At 42.8% G+C, this 22,446-nt stretch overlaps 1 protein-coding gene across 1 annotated transcript in view; it reads left to right on the top strand.

The window, feature by feature from the left end:
- The first annotated feature begins 1,308 nt into the window (after positions 1-1,308).
- The window catches only part of SH3GL3 (SH3 domain containing GRB2 like 3, endophilin A3), a 40,340-nt gene continuing 19,202 nt past the window's right edge, over positions 1,309-22,446 (top strand). The window contains exon 1 of the mRNA XM_032233299.1: positions 1,309-1,444. Within this exon, the coding sequence (XP_032089190.1) occupies positions 1,400-1,444 (45 nt within the window). The 5' untranslated portion in view covers positions 1,309-1,399. The remainder of the gene's footprint in view (positions 1,445-22,446) is intronic.

Consider the following 22,446-nt stretch of genomic DNA (forward strand, 5'->3'; position numbering starts at 1 on the left):
ATTAATATAAATCCTAAAGATACAAGCAACAAAGTTACAGTCCTGCAGTCATAAGTGGGAGGAGATGGGTGATTGGAATGATGGGAAGATTAATAGTAATAGTAATGCAGACTTAATAAATAGTTCGATAGTGTTGTGGGAATTATTTGTTTAGCAGATGGCATTGGGGGGGAAAAACTGTCCTTGTGTCTAGTTGTCTTGGTGTGCAGTGCTCTTCAGTGTCATTTTGAGGATAGAAGTTGAAACAATTTATGTCCAGGATGCGAGGGGTCTGTAAATATTTTCACTGCCCTCTTTTCAACTCCTGCAGTATACAAGTCCTCAATAGAAGGCACGTTGCCGAGGGGTCTGTAAATATTTTCACTGCCCTCTTTTCGACTCCTGCAGTATACAAGTCCTCAATAGAAGGCACGTTGGTAGCAATTGAAAAAGCACTTTTGAGACCACCATGACCTGGATGACTGAAATTCTCCATAGACAGTTCAGCAACAAGATTATAATCCAGATATTGGTATGCACAATCCAATGTAGCCAAGAGATAACAGGGAAGGCGTGCAGAATTCAGTCTTTCCCTGAGCCAGAGACAATGCATAGCTACGATTCATTCTATGCCATCATGAAAAGAAACAACTGTACACAGGATCCATGAACGGGCAAACGCGCGGTGGGAATTCTGCCTCGTTCAATAAACTGTAGCTAAATAAACTGTGATTTAGATGCCAAACAGATCAGGTTGTCCGTCCGGCATTTGTCGCCCTATCCCTTTGGCACGGGTATTGAAGCAGCCGAGTCGAATCCTGGTTTATCTGTTTACTGTTTACCTCCACGATCTCCCAGCCCCACTCCTCCGCCAAATATATTACTTGCCACGTGTGCGCATCCCAGGAAGAAGCTATGGGAACGCCGCTCACGCTCTTGCACGCGGAGGTAAGGCGCGCACCCACTCACACGTTCGCCATTCCCGCGACTTCCCTTTCCGACGTACAGACTCCCCGCTCGCTCGCTCTACCTCCCCTCCCCGAGCGCCCCGTCTCCAAGTGATAACAGGACGTGGGCGTCCCGAAACGCTTTCATGTTTTTTTTTGCATAGCTTGCGCCGACGGGCCAATAGGCGGCCGAGATGGCCCCCCCTGGTATTTGCATAGCGGTCGCGGCGGGCCAATGGGTTGGCAGGGTTCGGAGCGTGTTTGGAACGCGGTGTTGCAGCCAGCTCGAGTGCTGCCGAGCGCTGCCGAGCGACGCCGAAGCGAGGGGATCCCTTTCGCGAACCCGTCGTGGGGACGGAGCTCGAGCCGGGAGCGGCCCTGCTCTTTTTTGGGGAGGTGAGGGGGGGACGGGACACCGAAGACTTGGGACTTACGCCTTCTCTGCTGCTGCTGCTACGTCCCGAGGTGGAAACATGTCGGTGGCGGGCTTAAAGAAGCAGTTCCATAAAGCTAGTCAGGTAAGGTAGAGGGGAAATCTAATGGGTGTGTGTGTGTCTGTCTGTCTGTCTGTCTGTCCGCCCGTCCCCCTTTTGCTCTATGAACTTGCCTGTTTTCTTGCAGGCGTTTCGTTACCCCAAGCGAGTTTTTTTTCCCCTTTGAAGACGTTTCGCTTCTCATCCCAGAAGCTTCTTCAGCTCTGACTGGGGAAGGGAAGGATTTCTATTCGTTGCTGGCCGCAGGTCCTTGGCATCGATCCTGCAGCCCACAAGACTCCACGTACATTTGCACTGCTCAAGGGATTCCCCAGGACACAGAGAAAACCTCCAAGTTGGCCTCAAGGACTCTCTGAAAAGAATGCCAACCGCCAGCTTGTCTGCAAGGAGTAGAAGTCCTTCTCTTCCCCACCATCCGGTCAGAACTGAAGAAGCTTCTTGGATGAGAAGGGAAAAGTCTTCAAGAAAAGTATAGTATCACTCGGTATGAGACTTATGGTATAACTGGCAAGAAGAAAGAGGAAAAAAGGAGGAAAGCGATAAAGAAAAGGAGAAAGATCAAGAAATTACAAAACAACTACGAAACTGGAAAATGAACAACAGGTGGAAAATACAAAATAGACTGTAGGCAATAACAGTAGGAAATAAAACGATGATTTAAATGTATATAAAGGTTGTTATATATAGAATTGATAGAACAGATATATGAAACTAAATATGTATATAAGTAGATAGATATAGTTATATAAGATTTATATGTACAGATAAAGGAAATGCAATGGATATGTAAAAGAAGTATAATGTGTTGCAAAGATGCTGTGTGTGTATAAACAAAATTAAAATTCCCCCCCTCTGGGAAAACCGTGACCCTGGATGACTGAGAATCTCCATGGATGTTTATCCAAAGTAGGTAACATCATCAGTGCTACCAGCACTGTAAGAAAACAGGCAAGCTCAGAGACTCTTGAGCTACAGATATTCTCGTTTATTAAATCTAATGGGGGTTAAACACTTCAATCCGCCTGGCAGAGCTGAGAATGAGGGCACAGGAGCCCTGTAACTGGATTCGCATGGCACACTAACCCCCTGTAGAGTTTACCACTGAGACATTTGGTTGTGTAAACCCAGCCGGGGACAGTTCTGTTGTGGCCGGCCAGTGGAGCTAGCAGTAGATTCGGACAGTGAGGAGGTTGGGGAGGAACATGGGCCAGTCCTGGAGTCTCAGGAAGGCTCTGATGAGGGCTCTGTGTCGGAGGCAGAGAGGGGGCCTTATCCGAAGGGACGGTTGACTACTTGATTTTCCTGCCAACTGAGTGGATTATTTAGAGACAGGTGGCAAATACATCCAATAAATAAACAGATTTAGGTCTACATCTATATATTAACTGACTCTCTCCGTTCCTCTTGGGAGGGACCCCGGATTAAAAGTTTCCCCCATTCTCTGGGAATTGTCTCTATAACTCAGAGCAAAGTTGAGTTTGCTCTGAGTTATAACTGAGCTGTAACAAATTTCTCTGCCCCTTGTGCATGGGCTTACGTTTTTCAAATCTTCTTGGAAAGGTAGCCTGTGTGAAGGGATACTAGAGGACAAAGGAATTCCCAAGCAGCCTTTGGGGCGGTCCTGTTTCCCCCGGGGATAGCAGCCAATTCTACTCCAGCGTATTTATTTTTCCAGCAAGTCCCTCTGGGAATTCGCTTCTCTTCTCTCACTTGAGATGCTGCCTCTGGTTGCTTTGAAGGTGATGGAGTTGGCGGGCTGGGTGATGAGAGGCTGCAGAAGACAGCAGCTTCTGTTGTTTTAATCCTTAGCAAGGTGTTGCTTCATCATATTCTTGTCCAGAGCTGAATAGGTGATTTCTCTTCTCCATTGGTTTTTAGATCCCTGTTGCCCCTTGGTGGGGGCTAGGTTTATGTGCCTGGACATCAAAGTGTTGCTTTTCTTTTGGGGGGGGGGGCTTTTTTTCTAATAAGGGACACTTTCTTCTTTGCAACTTAAAGCTATATGGACTCCAACTCTCAGAATTCCCCAGCCAACCATACTGGCTGTGGAATTCTGGGAGTTGAAGTCTGTACCTCTGGAGAGCAGCTAGCTTGGGAACAGCTATTTTAATTCCCCGCCCCCCTCCATTACTTCAAGGGACGTAGTGGCTCAGTGGCTTAGACGCTGAGCTTGTCAATCAGAAAGTTTGGCCGTTCGAATCCCTAGTGCCGCGTAACAGAGTGACCTCCCGTTACTTGTCCCAGCTTCTGCCAACCCAGCAATTCGAAAGCACGTAAAAATGCAAGTAGAAAAATAGGAACCACCTTTGGTGGGAAGGTAACAGCGTTCCATGTGCCTTTGGCATTGAGTCATGCCGGCCACATGACCACGGAGACGTTTTCGGACACTGCTGGCTCTTCGGCTTTGAGATGCAGATGAGCACCGCCCCCTAGAGTTGGGAACGACTGGCACATATGTGCGAGGAGAGCCTTTACCTTTAACATTACTTCAGGGTGGAAAGCTATTAAAATTAAACCTCTGCAAATAGAAACCTGTCATTCAAACCTTTAAGATTTTTGTCTAATTTTTTGATATCAAGTATGCTTATGCTCAACCTTCATAGGGAGTTTTTAATGAGATATTTTTTCCCCACCCTGTTATCCTTAAAACAGCCAATAAGATAGATTAGGCTGACAAATAATAATTGGCTCAAAGTCAGAATTTTAAGACCCTAATTTAGAATTTAGAATTTTTAGAATTTATTTGTTATTTATAGGCCGCCCTTTTCCCTGAGGGGACTCAGGGCGGCTTACAGTTCATGGGAAGGGGGGTGCAAGATAAAACATAAGACAGTGCGTAAATAAAAAATAAAACAATAAAACACAACTTTCATTCAGCATTCGGGTGGGGCGGAATTCTTCTTGGCCTGAGACTCTAATCTGTACTGCATATTGTGTCTCAACCAATACAACTACTTAGTAAAGGTTTGCATATAGATAATGTTTCTTCTTAAGCAGAACTGACAACAGTTATCTCCGGAATCTGAAGGAAGAAAGGATTTCCTCCACTCTTTAAGATGCTAACAATGGGCTAATAATCTTCATCGGATGCTTAGATAAGGGAAGGATTGTATTGTAAAATAAAAGGACCTGTATCTGCATAACAGACTAGTTGATTAAAGTGCATTCAGACCCAGGCCTGATGACTACATATATGAATAAATGCCCTCAGCTTTTTAACTCAATCTATTCCAATCATCTTGATTCAATTTATCCTTTGCCTTTTCCATCTTTTGCTTCTTTCAATCTTGTCAAGCATGGCTCTCCCCCCCTCCCCCCCAGTTCGTCATAATTTTAATTATATGCTCATGGCCTGTGAAATATCTGTTGCAGATGATTGACTCGGGAATTTTATTGATTGATTTAGTGTGTGAAATCAAGAGCTTTTCCTGACCGGATAACTAGATTTGAAGACCACGATGCACTGTTCCCGACCTGGTGTTTCAGGTTAGGAAAATAGTTGTGTTAGTTGTGAAGTTGTGTCTGACTCCACGCGACCCCATGGACAACGTTCCTCCAGGCCTTCCTGTCCTCTACCATCCTCTGGAGTCCATTCAAGCTCACACCGACTGCTTCAGTGACTCCATCCAGCCACCTCATTCTCTGTCGTCCCCTTCTTCTTTTGCCCTCAATTTTTCCCAGCATTAGGCTCTTCTCCAGTTGAGTCCTTCCTTCTCATTAGGTGGCCAAAGTCTTTGAGTTTCCTCTTCAGGATCTGGCCTTCTAAAGAGCAACCAGGATTGATCTCCTCTAGGACTGACCAATTAGATGGCCTTGTAGTCCAAGGGACTCACAGGAGTCTTCTCCAGCACCAGAGTTCAAAGGCCTCCATTCTTTGGCGCTCAGCCTTCCTTATGTTCCAACTTTCACAGAGACTATTAGTAACCACCTCCAAATCCCAGATCTGTCTCCACTCTCGTTCTCTCAAAAGTTTAATTTTAAACATTGAGCACTGTCACTGGGAAGGCTGATTCTTTGAATCCCGTCTTAGGTTTTCATTGCTATGCTCCATAAATTTTATTCCTTGAGTACAGAAGACTATCTTTAACTGTTCTTGAGCTCAATTATATGTCATCTTCATGGTCAACCCAGAGTTCATTTCATTTGTGGTTAATGTTACTTTGGGATACTTAATGTGTATCATTAATCTAGTTAAAAAAAAACAACTTTCATCACAGGCTTTTCTTAGTCCTCTTTATTTTCCGAGGACAAAATGCCATCCTCTGCGTGTCTCAAATTGTTAGGGGGTCAACTTCCAATTTTTATTCCAACTGCCCTATTGTCTAATCTTGTATCCCGCCTTGCATTTGTATACATTAAGTGGACATAGAGACAATATGCTCCCTTGTCTTTCTTACACTGCTTTTCTGAGTCTTTTCATTGCTTTTCTTGAGGTTTTTTTCAGTTATTACAGTAGCTATTTGTTCATTGTAAATGTTCCTTAGGGGGAAAAAAATAATTAGATGTATTCTGATACAGGCATTAGCCTTAATCATTTCTCGATCTTTGGGGGGCTTCAAATTGGGTTCAGAAGGGGTGCTTGGAATATGAGGGAGAACGAGCATGGCATCTATCTGTGGCAGCGAGATGGGCAGCATATAATTTTAATAAATAAATAAATGAAACATCTGCATATCTCAAGGACCACTCAAATGAGAGATATAAACTGGAGTGGAGAAGATGGATTGACTATATTCAAAACAAATACGGGACTAAGAAATTCCAGATAGTTTCTGACTGAAGAAACAAGGAATGATATAATCTGTTTAGAGTTAGCCTAGCAAAGAGGAGTTAAAGCTCAAATGAAGGATGATACTAACTTTCTTTAAGTTTATTTTAGAACATCTTTGTTAAAGATTTATACCCTGTATTTGTTCTGGGAAGTCGGGGGGGGGGGGTAGACTGGGGGGGGTTCAGGGGGGGAGGGCAGGGGGGGAGGTAAATATTTGCAAAAGTTTTTTTTTCTAAAAATTTTCAATAAAAAAATAAAATAAATGAAACATCTGCAACTCACTGAAACAGCCACTTCTTTCTAGAATCATGGCACCTTGGAAGCAGATGTGTTGGGCTTTTCACTTATTTTATTTCATTTTATTTATTTGATTTGTCAGACATGTATAAGACAACAGTCCCTTTTGGGGAAAAGGGTGGCATATAAATGCAATAAATTCAATTCAGTTCAACAGGTATAAGCATAAACGTGGACATGGACAAAAGAAATGAGTACAAATAAATGGGTAGGACAGTAGGACAGGGACGGAAGGTACGCTGGTGCGTTTATGCACGCCCACTTTACAGACCTCTTAGGAATGGGGTGAGGTTCACGGTGGACAGTTTGAGGTTGAAGCTGTAAGGATTTGAAGCTGTAGCCACGGAGTCAGGTAGAGCATTCCAGGCGTTGACCACTCTGTTGCTGAAGTTGTATTTTCTGCGATCGAATTTGGAGCGATTTAACTTGAGTTTGTATCGATTGTTTGCCCGCGTATTATTGAGGTTGAAGCTGAAGTAGTCGTTGACAGGTAGGACGTTGTAGCAGACAATTTTGTGTACTATGCTTAGATCAGACCGTAGGCAGCATAGTTCCAGATTGTCCAAGCCCAAAATTTCGAGCCTGGTGGCATAAGGGATTCTGTTGTGAGCAGAGGAGTGGAGGACTCTTCTTGTGAAATACCTCTGGACTTGCTCAATTGTATTAATATCCGATATACAGTGTGGATTACAAGCATACTCCCCATGTTATAAAACCTCTCCTCAGAATTGAATCTAAAACGTTGGATAGCCCCAATGCAGATAGTCCTTGACTTACAACAGTTCATTTACTGACAGTATGAAGTTATAACAGCTCTGAAAAAAGTGACTTCCTTCCTTCCTTCCTTCCTCCCTCCCTCCCTCCCTCCCTCCCTCCCTCCCTTCCTTCCTTCCTTCCTTCCTTCCTTGACTTTGCCCAGCTAGCAAGGAGTAAAAACAAAATAAAAAGCATCTTAAAATACAGTACAATATATTCCTCCATCTGTCTTGGCCAAGAAATCAAACACGTACTCTGAATCGACCAGGAAAAGTGACACAGAAGAACAAAAGGATAGCTCAGCTTTAATCACATAAAAGAGTTCTCCAACAGAGGGACAATTTGTTAGAATTCTTTCAAGATGGCTTCATTAACTTTTCTATTATGATCTATTTATAAGAGCTTTTGGGTCCTTTATCCTTGAGGTTTTTGTCTTGCCAACCAAAAGAAGGCAGGCAGGTACCATTTAGTGGCCTCCTTCCGGCTCTGTTTGAGCGATCGCCGGAGTCCCAGATCTACCCATGAAAATTCTGCCGATCTTAGCCAATCAGCAATTAGAGGAGAACCTTCTAACCTGAGGATATCACCATCTGGTACCCAGATTCATCTAAACTAGGGGTCAGCAGCCCACGGCTCTGGAGCCGCATGTGGCTCTTTCCTCTCTCTGCTGCGGCTCCCTGTTATCAGTCGGTAAAAGCCACACTAGGAGAAGACTCTATGGTGGGATAAGTAGACTTCCAGTCGGCAGACGAAAAAGGACACCACACTAGGAGGAGACTCCATGATGGGATAACTAGACTTCAGGTCGGCAAACGAAAAATGACGCCGCACTAGAAGGAGACTCTATGGTGGGTTAACTAGACTTCAGATCAGCAGACAAAAAAGGATGCCGCACTAGAAGGAGACTCTATGGTGGGATAACTAGACTTCAGGTCGGCAGACAAAAAAGGATGCCGCACTAGAAAGAGACTCTATGGTGGGGGAACCAGACTTCCAGTCAGCAACAGAATTGAATGAGAGACTTCCAGTTAGTATTTTTGTGGCTCTTTGAGTGTTTAAGGTTGCCAACCCCGATCTAAACATTATGGCTGTGCCCATATTATTTTCTTGGCAAGAATAGAGAAGGTGTTTTTTTTTTCCTGTTGCCTTTTTTCAGGTTTGATTTTTCAGGATGTCTTCTAAATATTTTGGATTGACTTCCGGTTGTAGAACCCCATCCTTCTCATTTTGACTTACTAGCAAAGGTGGCCCTACCAGAAGCTTCTGTTTCTGCGAACATCATTTTCCAAAGCAGTGATAGTAGTAGAGGGGATCTCCCTACAAACCCCGGAGAGAGGCATCGTAGAGATTCCTGGTCTGTTTTAACCCTTATCTGTGTAAGTTGCAGTGGATAGATGCACATGTCAATCAAAGCCCTAACATGGTTTATAAGTCACAATGAATAGAATAGAATGAATGAGCTGGGAAGGGTCCTTGGAGGTCTTCTAGTCCAGATGCTGGCTGTGGAATTCTGGGGATTGAAGTCCACACATCTGGAAATTGCTTTGGTTGAGAACCAGGGTACGAAGCCATAATGGGTTCAGTCTGGGCTTCATTATGACTTATAAACCATGTTAGGGCATGGTTATATGACGTGTGCATCTATCCACTGCAACTTATACAAATAAGGGTTAAAACAGACCATGAATCTCTATGATGCGTCTCTCAGGGGTTGCAGGGAGATTCCCTCTATCATCACTGCCTTTGAGAATGATGTTTGCAGAAATAGAAGCTTCTGGCAGGGCCACCTTTAGCCCAGACTGAACCAGAATTCCACAGCCAGCACCAGCACAGAATTCTGGAAGGTCATACACATTGCCTCCAGAAATCGTGGCTGCTCCATCACTGGATGTTTTTAAGAAGAGACTAGACAGTCACTTATCTGAAATGAAATAGGTTCTCCTGCTTGAGCAGAGGGCTAGACTAGAAGACCTCCAAGGTCCCTTCCAGCTCTCATTCATTCTATTCTAGTTCTCCGTCTGGAAGTTGCCATGTTAGGAACTACTGGCTTAGTAAAACGTATAAATCCAGCCATGATTTTGAGAGACGTGCGTTTTCCTTTTCAAATTTATTTTACAAATGACGTCGTGAAGCTGTGATGAGAACTGCCCATTCAATCTTTCAAATGAAATCAGGGCTGCCCTTTTCTCTGACTGCCCCAGAGGTTTAGATAATATGGTTTTTTTTTTTTAATTTCCTGGCTCTCGTTTTTAAAAAAGAAAAGCTACTGCTTATCCCACCAGTAAATTGCTCATCGGCAGCTGTTAGGCCTCCTTTCCAATGTCAAGAACAAAAGAGGCATTCTTCATAAAAGTTTGACTAACCGCAACGTAAGCATAGCCGAGCAACGCGCGTACAATAACTCTAATGCATCTCAAGAGTATGAAATATTCTCTGTGGGTTGCGCTGGATTTGTTACACTGCTGAATCATAGATTAGTGGAGCACGTACAGTAGATGGGGGAGCCCCTGAGACATTGCAGGAATAAAAGGCATGGGTTTGTGTAAAATATGTCCATGCTAATTGGTGGCTAGAGATGGCGATTTAGTAATAATTGCCATCATGTGAGTAAAAATGGAATGACTCTTTAAGATAAACTGAATCAACTATAGGGGGTAGGTCGGTGGATAGTTGATATGGTAGCAGAGACAGAAAATCAGCCCTTTGGAATGTCCAGGCTGATGGCTTGAAAGTAATTGAGAAGAGTAGAGTAGAATAGAATAGAATAGAATAGAATAGGACTTCTCTAGGCTTGATTGTGTAGAACCGGTTCGTCAAATCTACCGAACCGGATAGAGGAGGTTCCACCAGTGGACCCGGAAAGCAGGCCACACCTACCGAAGAGGTTCCAAACTTTTTTGAAACCCACCACTGGTCCTTGGATATGATTATTCTACACTATCATGCTCCTATTTATAAAACTCAGTGGCTCTGTGAAAGGTAAGGATGACTACTGCGTTTGTGGTGCAATCAGAACATTGCGTGTGTTGAAGTTGTTTTAACGCAAACCAAAGATGCCTTTTAAAAAACAAGTTTACATCATATTCTCATGCATGCCAGTGCTGTGTGTGAGGTAATTTAAGGTGGTTCTGACAAGTGTCGTCGGCATCTTCATATCCGGTCACATGGGTGGCAAGCTACTCCCATCCGGTCACATGGGCAGCAAGCCACTCCCACAAAGGAGGCCACACCCACAGAGTAGGTTCGAACAATTTTTGAAACCCACCACTGGGGTAGTGCCACCAGGCTTTACAGTATATTTGCCTGTTTTATTCGAGCTTTGTGCAAGACAATCTGGAACATTTTGTCCCTGCAAGAGGTTTGAATCTTGAAATTAAATTAGGGAGCAGCGAAATGCGATTTATGTGGAACATCACGTCCCCAACTGGTTGACACCGGTGAAAATATATTTTTATGTGTTCGTATCGAGCCTACACATTGAAACATAATTGCGTGCCACGGTGTCATCCGAAATTGGATTGGATAGAGAGAGCATCTTAAAGGCAAAGAAACCTTGTCAATCTGAGATGCGTTTTGCGCCCTGAGGGGGGAAAGAGATTTCCTGCAAGCCCAATCGTTATGCAAAAAGTTTTTCTTTGGTTTTATGTTTCCTCGGTATTCCTTTTTATTATTTCTGAAGGTCAAAAAATGGTTCTCAGTTTTTTGCTTATCGTTTCCATTCATAGAAAACATTCTGAGTCCAGGAGAATATGCTTCTTCTGAGTATAGATTGAAGAAAGTTAGCACCCACCCCTCTCTTCCTCCTCCTCCTCTTCCTCCTCATCCTCCGAGGTGGCGCAGTGGTTAGGGTGCAGTATTGCAGGCCACTTCAGCTGACTGTTATCTGCAGTTCGGCGGTTCTAATCTCACCGGCTCAGGGTTGACTCAGCCTTCCATCCTTCCAAGGTGGGTGAAATGAGGACCCAGACTGTGGGGGCGATATGCTGACTCTGTAAACCGCTTAGAGAGGGCTGAAAGCCCTATGAAGCGGTATATAAGTCTAACTGCTATTGCTATTGCTATTCTTCCATATCTGTCTTTGGACATTGGCGATCATGTTGGCAATCCTATTTTTGCCAAGAGCCACATGAAAAAGTGCTGCTGAGTTTTATCCAAACCAGTCCCTTAGGTTTTGAAGCCATGATGTTCTTCTTCTGCCTGGATCTCATTTGCCTTCAATCTTTCCCTGGAGGATGAAGTGAAGGATGCCGTATTTTTCTGGGCGTCGCATCACATGTCCAAAATATTCTTTCGTTTTTAATGGCTTTGATGGTTTTCCCAGGTGGCTTATCACCTTTTCATTTGTGGTTTTGTCAACCTAGCTTATACGTAACAGCCGTCTGTAAATCTGCATTTCAAATGTTTCTAGTTTCTTCAAGTGTTTTTTTGTGTGTGTCAGAGATCAACTCTCTACTCCGTACAGCAGAATAGAAAAGATGTAAACATCTGACCAGCCTGATTTTCAGTCTGAGGCTTATGTCGTGACTGCAGAAGACCTTTTTCATTTTGAAGAATGCTGTTTGAGCTTTCTCTATCCTAGTCTTTACTTCACTGATCATGTCCCAGCTTTCATGTAAATTAAAACCGAGGTACATGATCCTTTCAACTTTTTCTAGTGGTATTCCTTCCGAATTTATTGGTGGTAAGTTAATGGGTTGTTTGCTGACGACCATGATCTTGGTTTTTGAGGTGTTAAGCCTCAAGCCATATTTTTCAGATATTTCTGAAACTCTGTTGATGAGGAGCTGAAGGTCTTCATGCTTACTGGCAAGCAGAACTATATCATCAGCATATCTTAACTTGTTGATCTGAACACCGTTTACTTTGAGGCCAGCATCAATGTTTTCCACTGCTTCATTAAAAATTGACTGAGAGTAAATATTAAACAACTGCGGAGATAAAATACAGTCCTGTCTGACCACTCTTCGTATTTCTGCATCATCTTGAGAAATAATGGACCCCTCTCCTAGAAGAATGAAATAGTGTAGTAAATATTAAAAAGGCAGAATATTATATTTCCCTGGATGAGAAATTGAGAAACATGCGCTTGGAGACAGAAACTCAACCTCAGCTCCCTGCCTGCAGCAGATATTTTGGTGCCAGCTTATCTACAAGACAAAAGACCACAGTTCAGGGTGATGGGATTTTAAGACATGACCCTCTAGGACATAATAGGATTATCTATCAATAGAGCTCACCATATGGCACGACCAAGCCCCTTCATTACGTTATATCACCCAGCAAGGTTCAACCAAACTAGATTCAAACAAACATGACTCCACATTGGAGTCTGACTGCAAACAATCGGACACATACCCTTGTCACAGGAACAGGAAGCTCAAGTTCAAAGCCCCAAGAGAGGGTATAAATAATACTCACTCTCCACTCACACATGCTTGGTGGTTCTGCTTCACTAATAAACCATCTGTCCAAGCAGCCTCCATATTTCCAGTGTCTTTCTTCCCACTTGGAACTGAACCCTGAAGGACATTTCTTCAAACAAGATCTTAAGCTAATTCAACAATATAGGAACTGATGTGCATCGAATTTACCATGTTAGCAGATTGAACATCTTTTCCTGTACATGGGAGTTTCCATGTGAGGATCTCCCCCCCCCCGCCTGTAATCAGATTTTTAAACCAGGAAGCATATTGCATTTTTAACATTCCAGGCTGTGTTTATAGATGTTTGCTACAAATATTTCATGCCATTTTATTTAGGGAGCTGCCAAAACTGCAAGTGTTCCTCTTAAAACTTTTTAATCCTTAACTGTTGGTGTTCCCCGCTCAAACGTGGAGTGAAAAAGTTATAAAGCCCTCAAGGCAAGTTCCCAAATATTTTTAAAAGGTCTTCTTGCACCCACTTGGCAATGATCAAAATAGTTTCTCAAATTGTTCATGAGCTCATTACAATTGAATTTTTTTAAAAAAATATCTAGGCCTAGGTGGACAGGACACATTAAACATTCCTGATTTACTTGATTTTTCATAGAGCATGTTGTTATAGTTTTGCTATTGTTTTGATTTATTGCGTTTGCCACTGTACACATACTTGGAGAAGAAAACTAAAACAATGAAACAACAAAATAAAAAAGTGGGAGTGAGAATGGTAGCAGTCCAGTACTGTGTTTTCCCAAAAATAAGACAGGGTCTTATTCCCCCCCGAAATAAGCGGTTCCACCACAAATCCGTGAAGCCCTTATCCGTGGAGACATAAGCGCGAAAACTAATTCGCGCTGTTCGAAGCGCTAAGGAAAAACGCGACCCTACCGCGATGACATAATCGCGGAGGGCAAATCCGCGATTCCCAAGCACTCAGTACCCTAAACCTAACCCTAAACCTAAACCTAACCCTAAACCTAACCCTAAACCTAACCCTAAACCTAACCCTAAAACAAACCCCTAAACCTAATCCTAACCCTTACCTTAATTGAAATCGGCTTTCTGCCACGGCGCCGTTTTAAAGCGCCCTTCTGTTGCCGTGCTGTTGTCGTGGCGGTGATGACGCGCAGTGATGACGTCGCACCTTTAGCGACGCGATTTCATCACCGCTATTTTGACGGGCGTGGTTTTGTCGTGCCACAGAAATAAGCCCTTGGCCTTATTTTTGGGGAGGTCTTATTATTTTTGAGATGCAGGAGGAGGTGAGTGTGGTCACCTCATGGCAGCTGCTGTGTTGCAATATTTTCAAGGGGGGGGCTTATTTTAGCGCATGCTCTCAAAAGCGTGATTGGGCTTCTTATCCGGGGAGGTCTTATTTTCAGGGAAACAGGTTATTTATTTATTTTTGACTTCCACCAATAGCATCTTGCTTGTTTATTTGTTGAAGGAAAACTCTTTGAAAGGTGAGACATTCTCTCTTTGGAAGGTATGTTGTTTTTGCATGCTAGCAAGTGGCAAACAGGGAGGTCGGTCTTGGGGTACACTTGATGATGGATTTTTTTTTTTAAACTAGGGATGGGACAGCTTCAGCAGACAAGGTTTGTGATACATACACAATGCAGCGGGTGTGCGATGTCACTGCCTGGTGGGAAATAAGCCAGAGAATTATGCTTGAGTCCCTCCTCACTCAAAGGGCCCTTTGTCTGTCTGCTCCATCTTATCAAAAATTTTGCTTCCTACTGTCCCTATAGTTGAATTTTGCTTCTTTCTAATCCCACTCAGCAAGACCCAAGTGCTGTGTCAGCTTATATTAATGCAAGCAGTCAGAGAGCCTTTTTCTATTATTTTTTATTTTTATTTTCAAAACAAACAGCACATACTGTAGAAAGTGTATCAGTCGGTTACAAAAGGTTTTGTGCATCTCTTCCACAGTCATCAAGCATAATTCATATTAACTCAAGTATTTTAACTCAAATATTTATACATGTTACCCTTATACCTCCATTTATATTTAACTATAATTATTTAAACATCCTTAAAATATACTGAAATTTAATACATAACCACATACTGGCATTTCATTTAATATTTCTAAAATCCTCCAATAACGCTGAATCCTTATGTCCTATTCTAGCTAAACATCCATAATATTTAATAACAGACTTTTCTAATCCTCCTTTCCAAATCGCTGTTGGCAATTTTCATCCAGTTTCCTTATATTATACTCATATATATGTATATAGGTTGTCATCATTATCCCTCCTTTATTTGACTATATCCTGTATCATAACATTTTAGCCCTAATAATCAAAACTTAAACTGCATCTAACTTAATTCTTTTTTTATTAACTTTTGTATATAATCCAAAAGGATTTCTAATCTTCCTTTCATGGGTACCATTCAATATTCATATCCAATTATTACTTTTTTTTTTAATAAATGTTTTTTTAATTTTAATTGAAACAAGTACAGCATCTTTCTTTACATCTGTAGAAAATGTATCAATCGATTACAGATCCTCCACGGTCAACAAACATAACTCATATTAACTCAAGCATTATTATATATCCATTTTCATTTGACTGTAATTATTATTTAAAAATATTAATAAAAGTAATAATCTTGAACAATACCTGCCCACACCAGTGGGAAAAGAAAAAATCAAAAAGAAAAGGCAAAATAAATAAATAAATAAATAAAAAGACAAAAACGACAAAGGACAAGGCAGGAAGAAAAACAAAACACAGGTATCTATTATAAAAAAGAAGAAGTATATCAACTGGTTACAACATGCTTTGGTGCTTCTCTTCCATTAACTCATATTAATTCAAATATCTTAACTCAAATGTTTACCATATTAACATCATTATACCTCCAGTTTTAATTACCTATAGTTATTTAAACATCCTTCATCCTTAGCTATGCCAAAGAATTAATCCATAACACATGCTGACATTTCATTTACTTACTTGTAAAATCCTCTATTAACATCAAATCCTCATATCCTATTTTAGCTGAACATCCATAATATTTAATTATATCATATATCATAACATCGACCCAACTGTTCTGAATGTAACATCTGCTCCACTGGGACTGAACTTCAGATGTGCCTGATGCAAGATCAGTGGCCTTCTTCAACACACATCCTTCAGCATGGAATATTGATGCCATGATTGGGAACTCAAGAAGCAACGGATGGAAATTAAGCAAGGACAGAAGCAGTGTTCCAGTATCTCAGGGGTTGCCACAGAGAAGAGGGAATCAAGCTATTCTCCAAAGCACCCCAGGGTAGAACAAGAAGCAATGGGTGGAAACTAATCAAGGAGAGAAGCAACTTAGAACTAAGGAGAAATTTCCTGACAGTGAGAACAATTAACCAGTGGAATAACTTGCCTCCAGAAGTTGTGCGTGCTCCATCACTGGAGGTTTTTAAGAAGAGATTAGACAGCCATTTGTCTGAAATGGGACAGGGTTTCCTGCTTGAGCAGGGAGTTCGACTAGAAGACCTCCATGGTCCTTTCCAGCTGTTTGAATTGAGGCATCCCAAATGACCTGCCTTGGAGAGCAGTTGGGAATCCTACAACCTGCAGAGAAAGAAGAACAGTTTATGACTGCAGGTGGTCCTTCCTTGTGGCAGGTGGATATTTTAGACTCCCGAGAACCTTTCATTAGTTTGTTTATTGCTCCATGCTTGTCATTCTTCAGCGGCTCACAAAGAGGTCAGGGCATGCCGTTGAGAAATTAGAGGAATAAACTCTGCAACAGAATATTATTGACCCAGCCAAAGGCTTCGGTTACACAGAGAGCTCACAGATGCGGTAACAGCTTGAGGTGCCAGCCAGTTCTGCTCCACCCCTGAGCCAAACCTGCATTCAGATTCAATTCGAGACAGACAAAAACAATAACCTGCAATTAGGGTCAGGCTGATCACAGCCTTGGATAGGAAAAGCCAAATGGGATGAATTCCACTCAAGCCCTAAGGCTGCAGCAAAATTCCGGATGGAAATTACTTAGCGAATTGGGGATGCCCCAAATACCCTTGTGACCTATAAACAACATTTATTGGCTCACAAATGTTTATTGATGGACTCTGGAGCATTGGATTAGACCAGTGGTTCTCAACCTTCCCAATGCCGCGACCCTTTAATACTGTTCCTCCTGTTGTGGTGACCCCCAACCATAAAATTGGTGTCTTGGTTCCTAAGACCATCAAAAATATGTGTTTTCACAACAACGGATAGAGTGGATGGAGGGAGGAGTAGAAGGAAAGATAGGAAGGAGAGGAGGAAGGAGAGGAATAGAAGAAAGGGAAAGGCAGAGGAAGAATGGGAGGGAATGTAAGAGTAGGAAAGAGGGGAGGAATGAGAAGAAGAGGGGAAGGGTAAAGGGGAGGAAGGGGAAGGAGAGAAGGGAAAGGAGAGGAGGAAGGAAGGAAGGAGAGAAGAAAGAGAAGAAAGGGGGGAAGGAAGGAGGGAGGGAAGGAGGGAAGGAAGGAGAGAAGGAGAGAAGAAAGGAGGGAAGGAAGGAGAGAAGGAGAGAAGAAAGGAGGGAAGGAAGGAGGGAAGGAAGGAGAGAAGGAGAGAAGAAATGAGGGAAGGAAGGAGGGAATGTAGGAGAGAAGGAAGGGGGAAGGAAGGAGGAAAGGAAGGGGGAAAGGAAGGGGGAAAGGAAGGAGAGAAGGAGAGAAGAAAGGAGGGAAGGAAGGAAGGAAGGAGGGAAGGAAGGAGAGAAGGAGAGAAGAAAGGAGGGAGGGAAGGGGGAAGGAGGGAGGGAAGGAAGGAGAGTAGGAGAGAAGAAACGAGGGAAGGAAAGAGGGAGGGAGGGAAGAAGAAGTAGGACCGTTGTAAGATAAGATGGATCTATGGTAAGAAAGCAATTTTCAAGTATATTGTCAACTGTAGGGAAAAATTGTTATAAATACATATTATTAATAACAGTTATGAGATCATATAATTGTGAATGTATATATGAAATTGATAAAATAAAAAATTGGGGAAAAAAATATGTGTTTTCCGATGTTCTTAGGCGACCCCTGTGAAAGGGTCGTTCGACCCTTATATCTCAACCCACATATTGAGAACCACTGGATTAGATGGTGAGTCGTGAGATGGCAGATCACACTTCTTGAACTCACACTGTAAAAAAGATTATACTGTACAAGAGCCGAGGTGGCGCAGTGGTTAGGGTGCAGTACTGCAGGCCACTTCAGCTGACTGTTATCTTCAGTTCAGCGGTTCTAATCTCACCGGCTCAAGGTTGACTCAGCCTTCCATCCTTCCGAGGTGGGTGAAATGAGGAGCCAGACTGTGGGGGCGATCTGCTGACTCTGTAAACCGCTTAGAGAGGGCTGAAAGCCCTATGAAGCAGTACTGTATATACTCGAGTATAAGCCTAGTTTTTCAGCCCACTTTTTGGGCTGAAAAAAGCCGCCTTGGCTTATACTCGAGTCAGTGAAAAATTTGCCCGAAATGGAGGAGAAAAAGGGGCGGGGCCATGCCGCTGGGTGACACTCGTGAATGGCCCAGTGCCCCTGTGAGTTTCCCCTCCCTCTGTGTCAGTTTGCCGCGCAGCGCGCACCGCACCATCCCCCCTCCTCACGTTCTAATGTAATGCAGGGCTGTCTTACGATTCCCCTTCCTCCCCCTTCTGCCGCTCTGCAACGATGTCCCACCTCCTCCTTGTTATGGCAAGCAGCCACATAGCGATGTCCCACCTCCTCTGGTACAGTGATCCAATGATAGGAATCACTGTGCCGTGTGTCATAGGAGGCGGGACATCGCTCCCGCGGCTGCACGGGACATTATCATCACAGCGGGACATCAGCATCATGAGGTGAGTGAAGTATTTCATTGAATACACCGCTAGTTTACTGTTTTTCTTTGAAATAAATATTCAAAAACATTATTGGTATCTATTTTTATTTTTGAAATTTACCGGTAGCTGCTGCATTTCCCACCCTAGGCTTATACTCGAGTCAATAACTTTTCCAGTTTTTTTGTGGTAAAATTAGGTGCCTCGGCTTATATTCAGGTCGGCCTATACTCGAGTATATACGGTATATAAGTCTAACTGCTATTGCTATTGCTAATATTACAATCTCATAAGTTACTTTTCCATGCATGTGTCAGCGTTCCAAATATCATGCAGAATTAAATCAGAGTCAAAGGAAAAGCTATCCTTAAAATTCCAATTTAATAAGACAGGCTTGTTGGCATCGTGCTATGGAATCCCAATTCTGGAAGTTACATCAGGATCCCACCCAGTTAAAAGTTCATGATCTTGTCCCCACACCCACAGTCCATCACATGGTCCAATCTTCTTCTTCCACGCTAGCACCTACGCCCAATTGCTTCCGATCAGGTGCAAAGGTTTGGGAGACAAAAGATGACCTTGAGCTTCTAGAAAGGATTTTTTTTATTTTTAAACAACGCATTCTACCCCTTGCTAATTCCCCCCCCCCCTTAATGAGAGTGTGGCAGGCCACACTCCCTTCCCCCTTCCCTTTGGGTTGTGAGCCGCCCTGAGTCCCCCCAGGGAAAAGGGCGGCATATAAATAAACTTCTACAATCTACAAAGATTCTTAAAGGAACCGCTGTAGGCCTGACAGCATGTTCACCACTGCATCACACAAATATTAATCCATAAGTTGTTTTCTTTAGAGCCCAGTGCACCCAAAACTTGTGCTTGTTTACATTTAGCTGGCCCTCTTGAAATTAACAAACCTGAATAAAATCTAAAGATCATCTTCTCCAATCTACTTTTGTTTTGGAAAATACACTTTCTTTCATCTCCCTTTTGTGCAAAGTTTCTTTTCCCCGGTTGCCAAGCTGTGAAAACAGAGTTAAAACAGCCAGCCAGCTTTTTTTTGTTTTAGAAGCTACTTTGTAAGAAGGTGTTTTATTTATGTGACAGTGGTGGGATTCGGCCAAACTAGGAAGCTGGAGTTTTATATTTGTCTTTTGTCTCCAGCTCCAGAACAGAAAAAGGAAAGTGGTGAGGTCATACCTGGGCCCAAACAGAAGCAAAAATATATATAAAAAATAGGCTTTTGATTTGGGGAGTAAGGAAATGAAAAGGAAAAGAAAACCTTTCTAAAGCTATATTGTTGCTCTCTTGTTTCCACCACAAAGGTTTGCTCTGTATCTTACATTGTGTCCAGGGAGAGTTGCTTAGTGTTGCTTCTCCCTTGTAGTAAACAACAGCCTCAAGTTGTTGCAACCTTGTGGTGCTTTTGTTAAAATATTTTCCCACCATGTCATTGTTACAAGGACTGGAGAGTTGCACAGGCTGACGACCACCATCATCATCTTCATCTTCTTCTTCATCATCTTCTTCTCCTCCTCCTCATCTTCATCTTCTTCTTCATCCTCATCTTCTTCTTCTTCTTCTTCTTCTTCTTCTTCTTCTTCTTCTTCTCCTCCTCCTCCTCCTCCTCCTCCTCCTCCTCCTCCTCCTCCTTCTCCTTCTCCTCCTCCTAAAAAAAATCATATTGCAAGTTTGCAAAGAACAGATCCCCACCTCCCAAAACAATCAAATATTCAAGGACTAACATTGTGGATCAGGTGGCCAAAAGTATGGGGCAATGTTATTGTGTGGGTAGAGTTGCTATGAGCTCCAAGATTATGACTGCATTTTATCCCAGGTCTCTTTCTCAAATGTTCTTTCCCTTTCTTTTAAGCAAGGTAGTAATATTTGCCTAAGCACAACAATAAGCTCTTTTAAAAAGGAAAAGGCATTTGTTATACAGCTTGGCTACAGAAGCTCAGTAGGATTTATTTTTGAGCCGATAGGCACAAATTGGCAATTACAACATTACAAGACTCCATTGCCTATAATATTTGGGCTCAAGATAGTCATTGTCCCATCTATCTCTTCCTCCTCCTCCTCCTCCTCCTCCTCCTCCTCCTCCTCCTCCTCCTCCTCCCCCTCCTCCTCCTCCCCCCTCCTCCTCCTCCTCCTTCCCCTTTCTGATCGACCTTTCTGATTGACAAGCTCAGCTTCTCCGCCACTGAGCCACCGCATCCCTTTAGATCAGTGTTTTTCAACCACTGTGCCGCGGCACACTAGTGTGCCGTGACATAGTGTAAGGTGTGCCGTGGGAAAATTACTTTATATATAGTCAATATAGGCACAGAGTTAAATTTTTTTAACATTTTCTAATGGTGGTGTGCCTCGTGATTTTTTTCATGAAAAAAGTGTGCCTTTGCACAAAAAAGGTTGAAAAACACTGCTTTAGATAACAGAATTCATTGGAATAATTAGGTAGAGAACCCAAGGGAATGGACTGTGAATAGAATACAGACAATATGATTGGCAGGTCCATTAATTTGGACAAAGAGCATGTAAGTAACTGTCTCCAGAGGCCAAAAGCCCCAGGTTGGCTTCCTGGTTGTCATCACAAGTATTATGTCACTTTAAAAACAGGCTATTATTGTATCTGTGAGAATGTGCTTACAGGAGACGGTTTACCTGTTAAGTTTGAATTAAACTGCTCCCTGGGGCTTGTGATTGTTGACTTGACTTAACATAACAAGATGAATGGCCCCCATTAACCTCTGCTTGAGAGACAGCATTGAGGAAACACAGTTCTAAGAATTCTGTTTATCGAATTACGGAGTGTATTAAGTGCAGATAGTCAGGGTGAATGCTTCCATATTGATGGATCTGGCCTTTTGTACTGTCACTGCTGCAGTACTCACTCCAAATAGCCATGTTAGTATGGGCCGTGTGACATCCCTAGATTATTTTTTTGGCCTCACATGGAAGAGGGTGTACATGGTAGAGAATTCTTTCTGTTGCATTTGGGTTAATCGACACAACCACACTGAGATGGATATTGTATCAATCCTCAGCAGGCTCATTCTGGGCAAGGAGTGGGTAAAAAGCCACGGTGGCACAGTGGTTAGAATGCAGTTGTTGTTGTTAGTTGCGAAGTCATGTCCGATCCGTCGTGACCCCATGAATGACATTCCTCCAAGCCTTCCTCCTCTACTATCCTCTGGAGTCCATTTAAGTTCATGCCGACTGCTTCAGTGACTCCATCCAGCCATCTCATTCTCTGCCGTCCCCTTCTTCTTTTGCCCTCAATCGTTCCCAGCATTAGGCTCTTCTCCAGTCAGTCCTTCTTTCTTATTAAGTGGCCAAAGTACTTGAGTTCAATCTTCAGGATCTGGCCTTCTAAAGAGCAGTCAGGGTTGATCTCCTAGGACTGACCAGTTTGATCACCTTCCAATCCAAGGGACTCACGGGAGTCTTCTCCAGCACCAGAGTTCAAAGGCCTCCCATTCTTTGGCGCTCAGCCTTTCTTATGGTCCAACTTTCACAGCCATACATTGCAACTGGGAAAACCATAGCCTTGACTAGACGCACTTTTGTTGGCAGGGTGAATGCAGGCTAGTTCTGCCGACTATCAGCAGTTTGACTTTCAGAGGCACAAGGCTGACTAGGCCTTCCATTCCTCTGAGGTCGTTAAAATAAGAACCCAGATTGTTGGGGTGCAATTTGCTGACTCTAAACCGCTTAGAGAGAGCTGTAAAGAACTGTGAAGTGGTATATAAGTCTAAGTGCTATTGCTAAATCAAGAGTGAAAAGGAAGGAAATAAGGGAGGGAGGGAGGAATCACTTGAACTGCAAGATGGGTAGCAAATAAATTTGATAAGGAAGAGAGGAGGGAGGGATCATATGAATTGTGAGATGGGCAGCAACTTTATTTATTTATTTATTTATTTATTTATTTATTTATTTATTTATTTATTTATTTATTTTATTTATTTATTTGT

The sequence above is a fragment of the Thamnophis elegans genome, chromosome 16 (genome assembly GCF_009769535.1).
Source record: "Thamnophis elegans isolate rThaEle1 chromosome 16, rThaEle1.pri, whole genome shotgun sequence".
Lineage (NCBI taxonomy): Eukaryota > Metazoa > Chordata > Lepidosauria > Squamata > Colubridae > Thamnophis > Thamnophis elegans.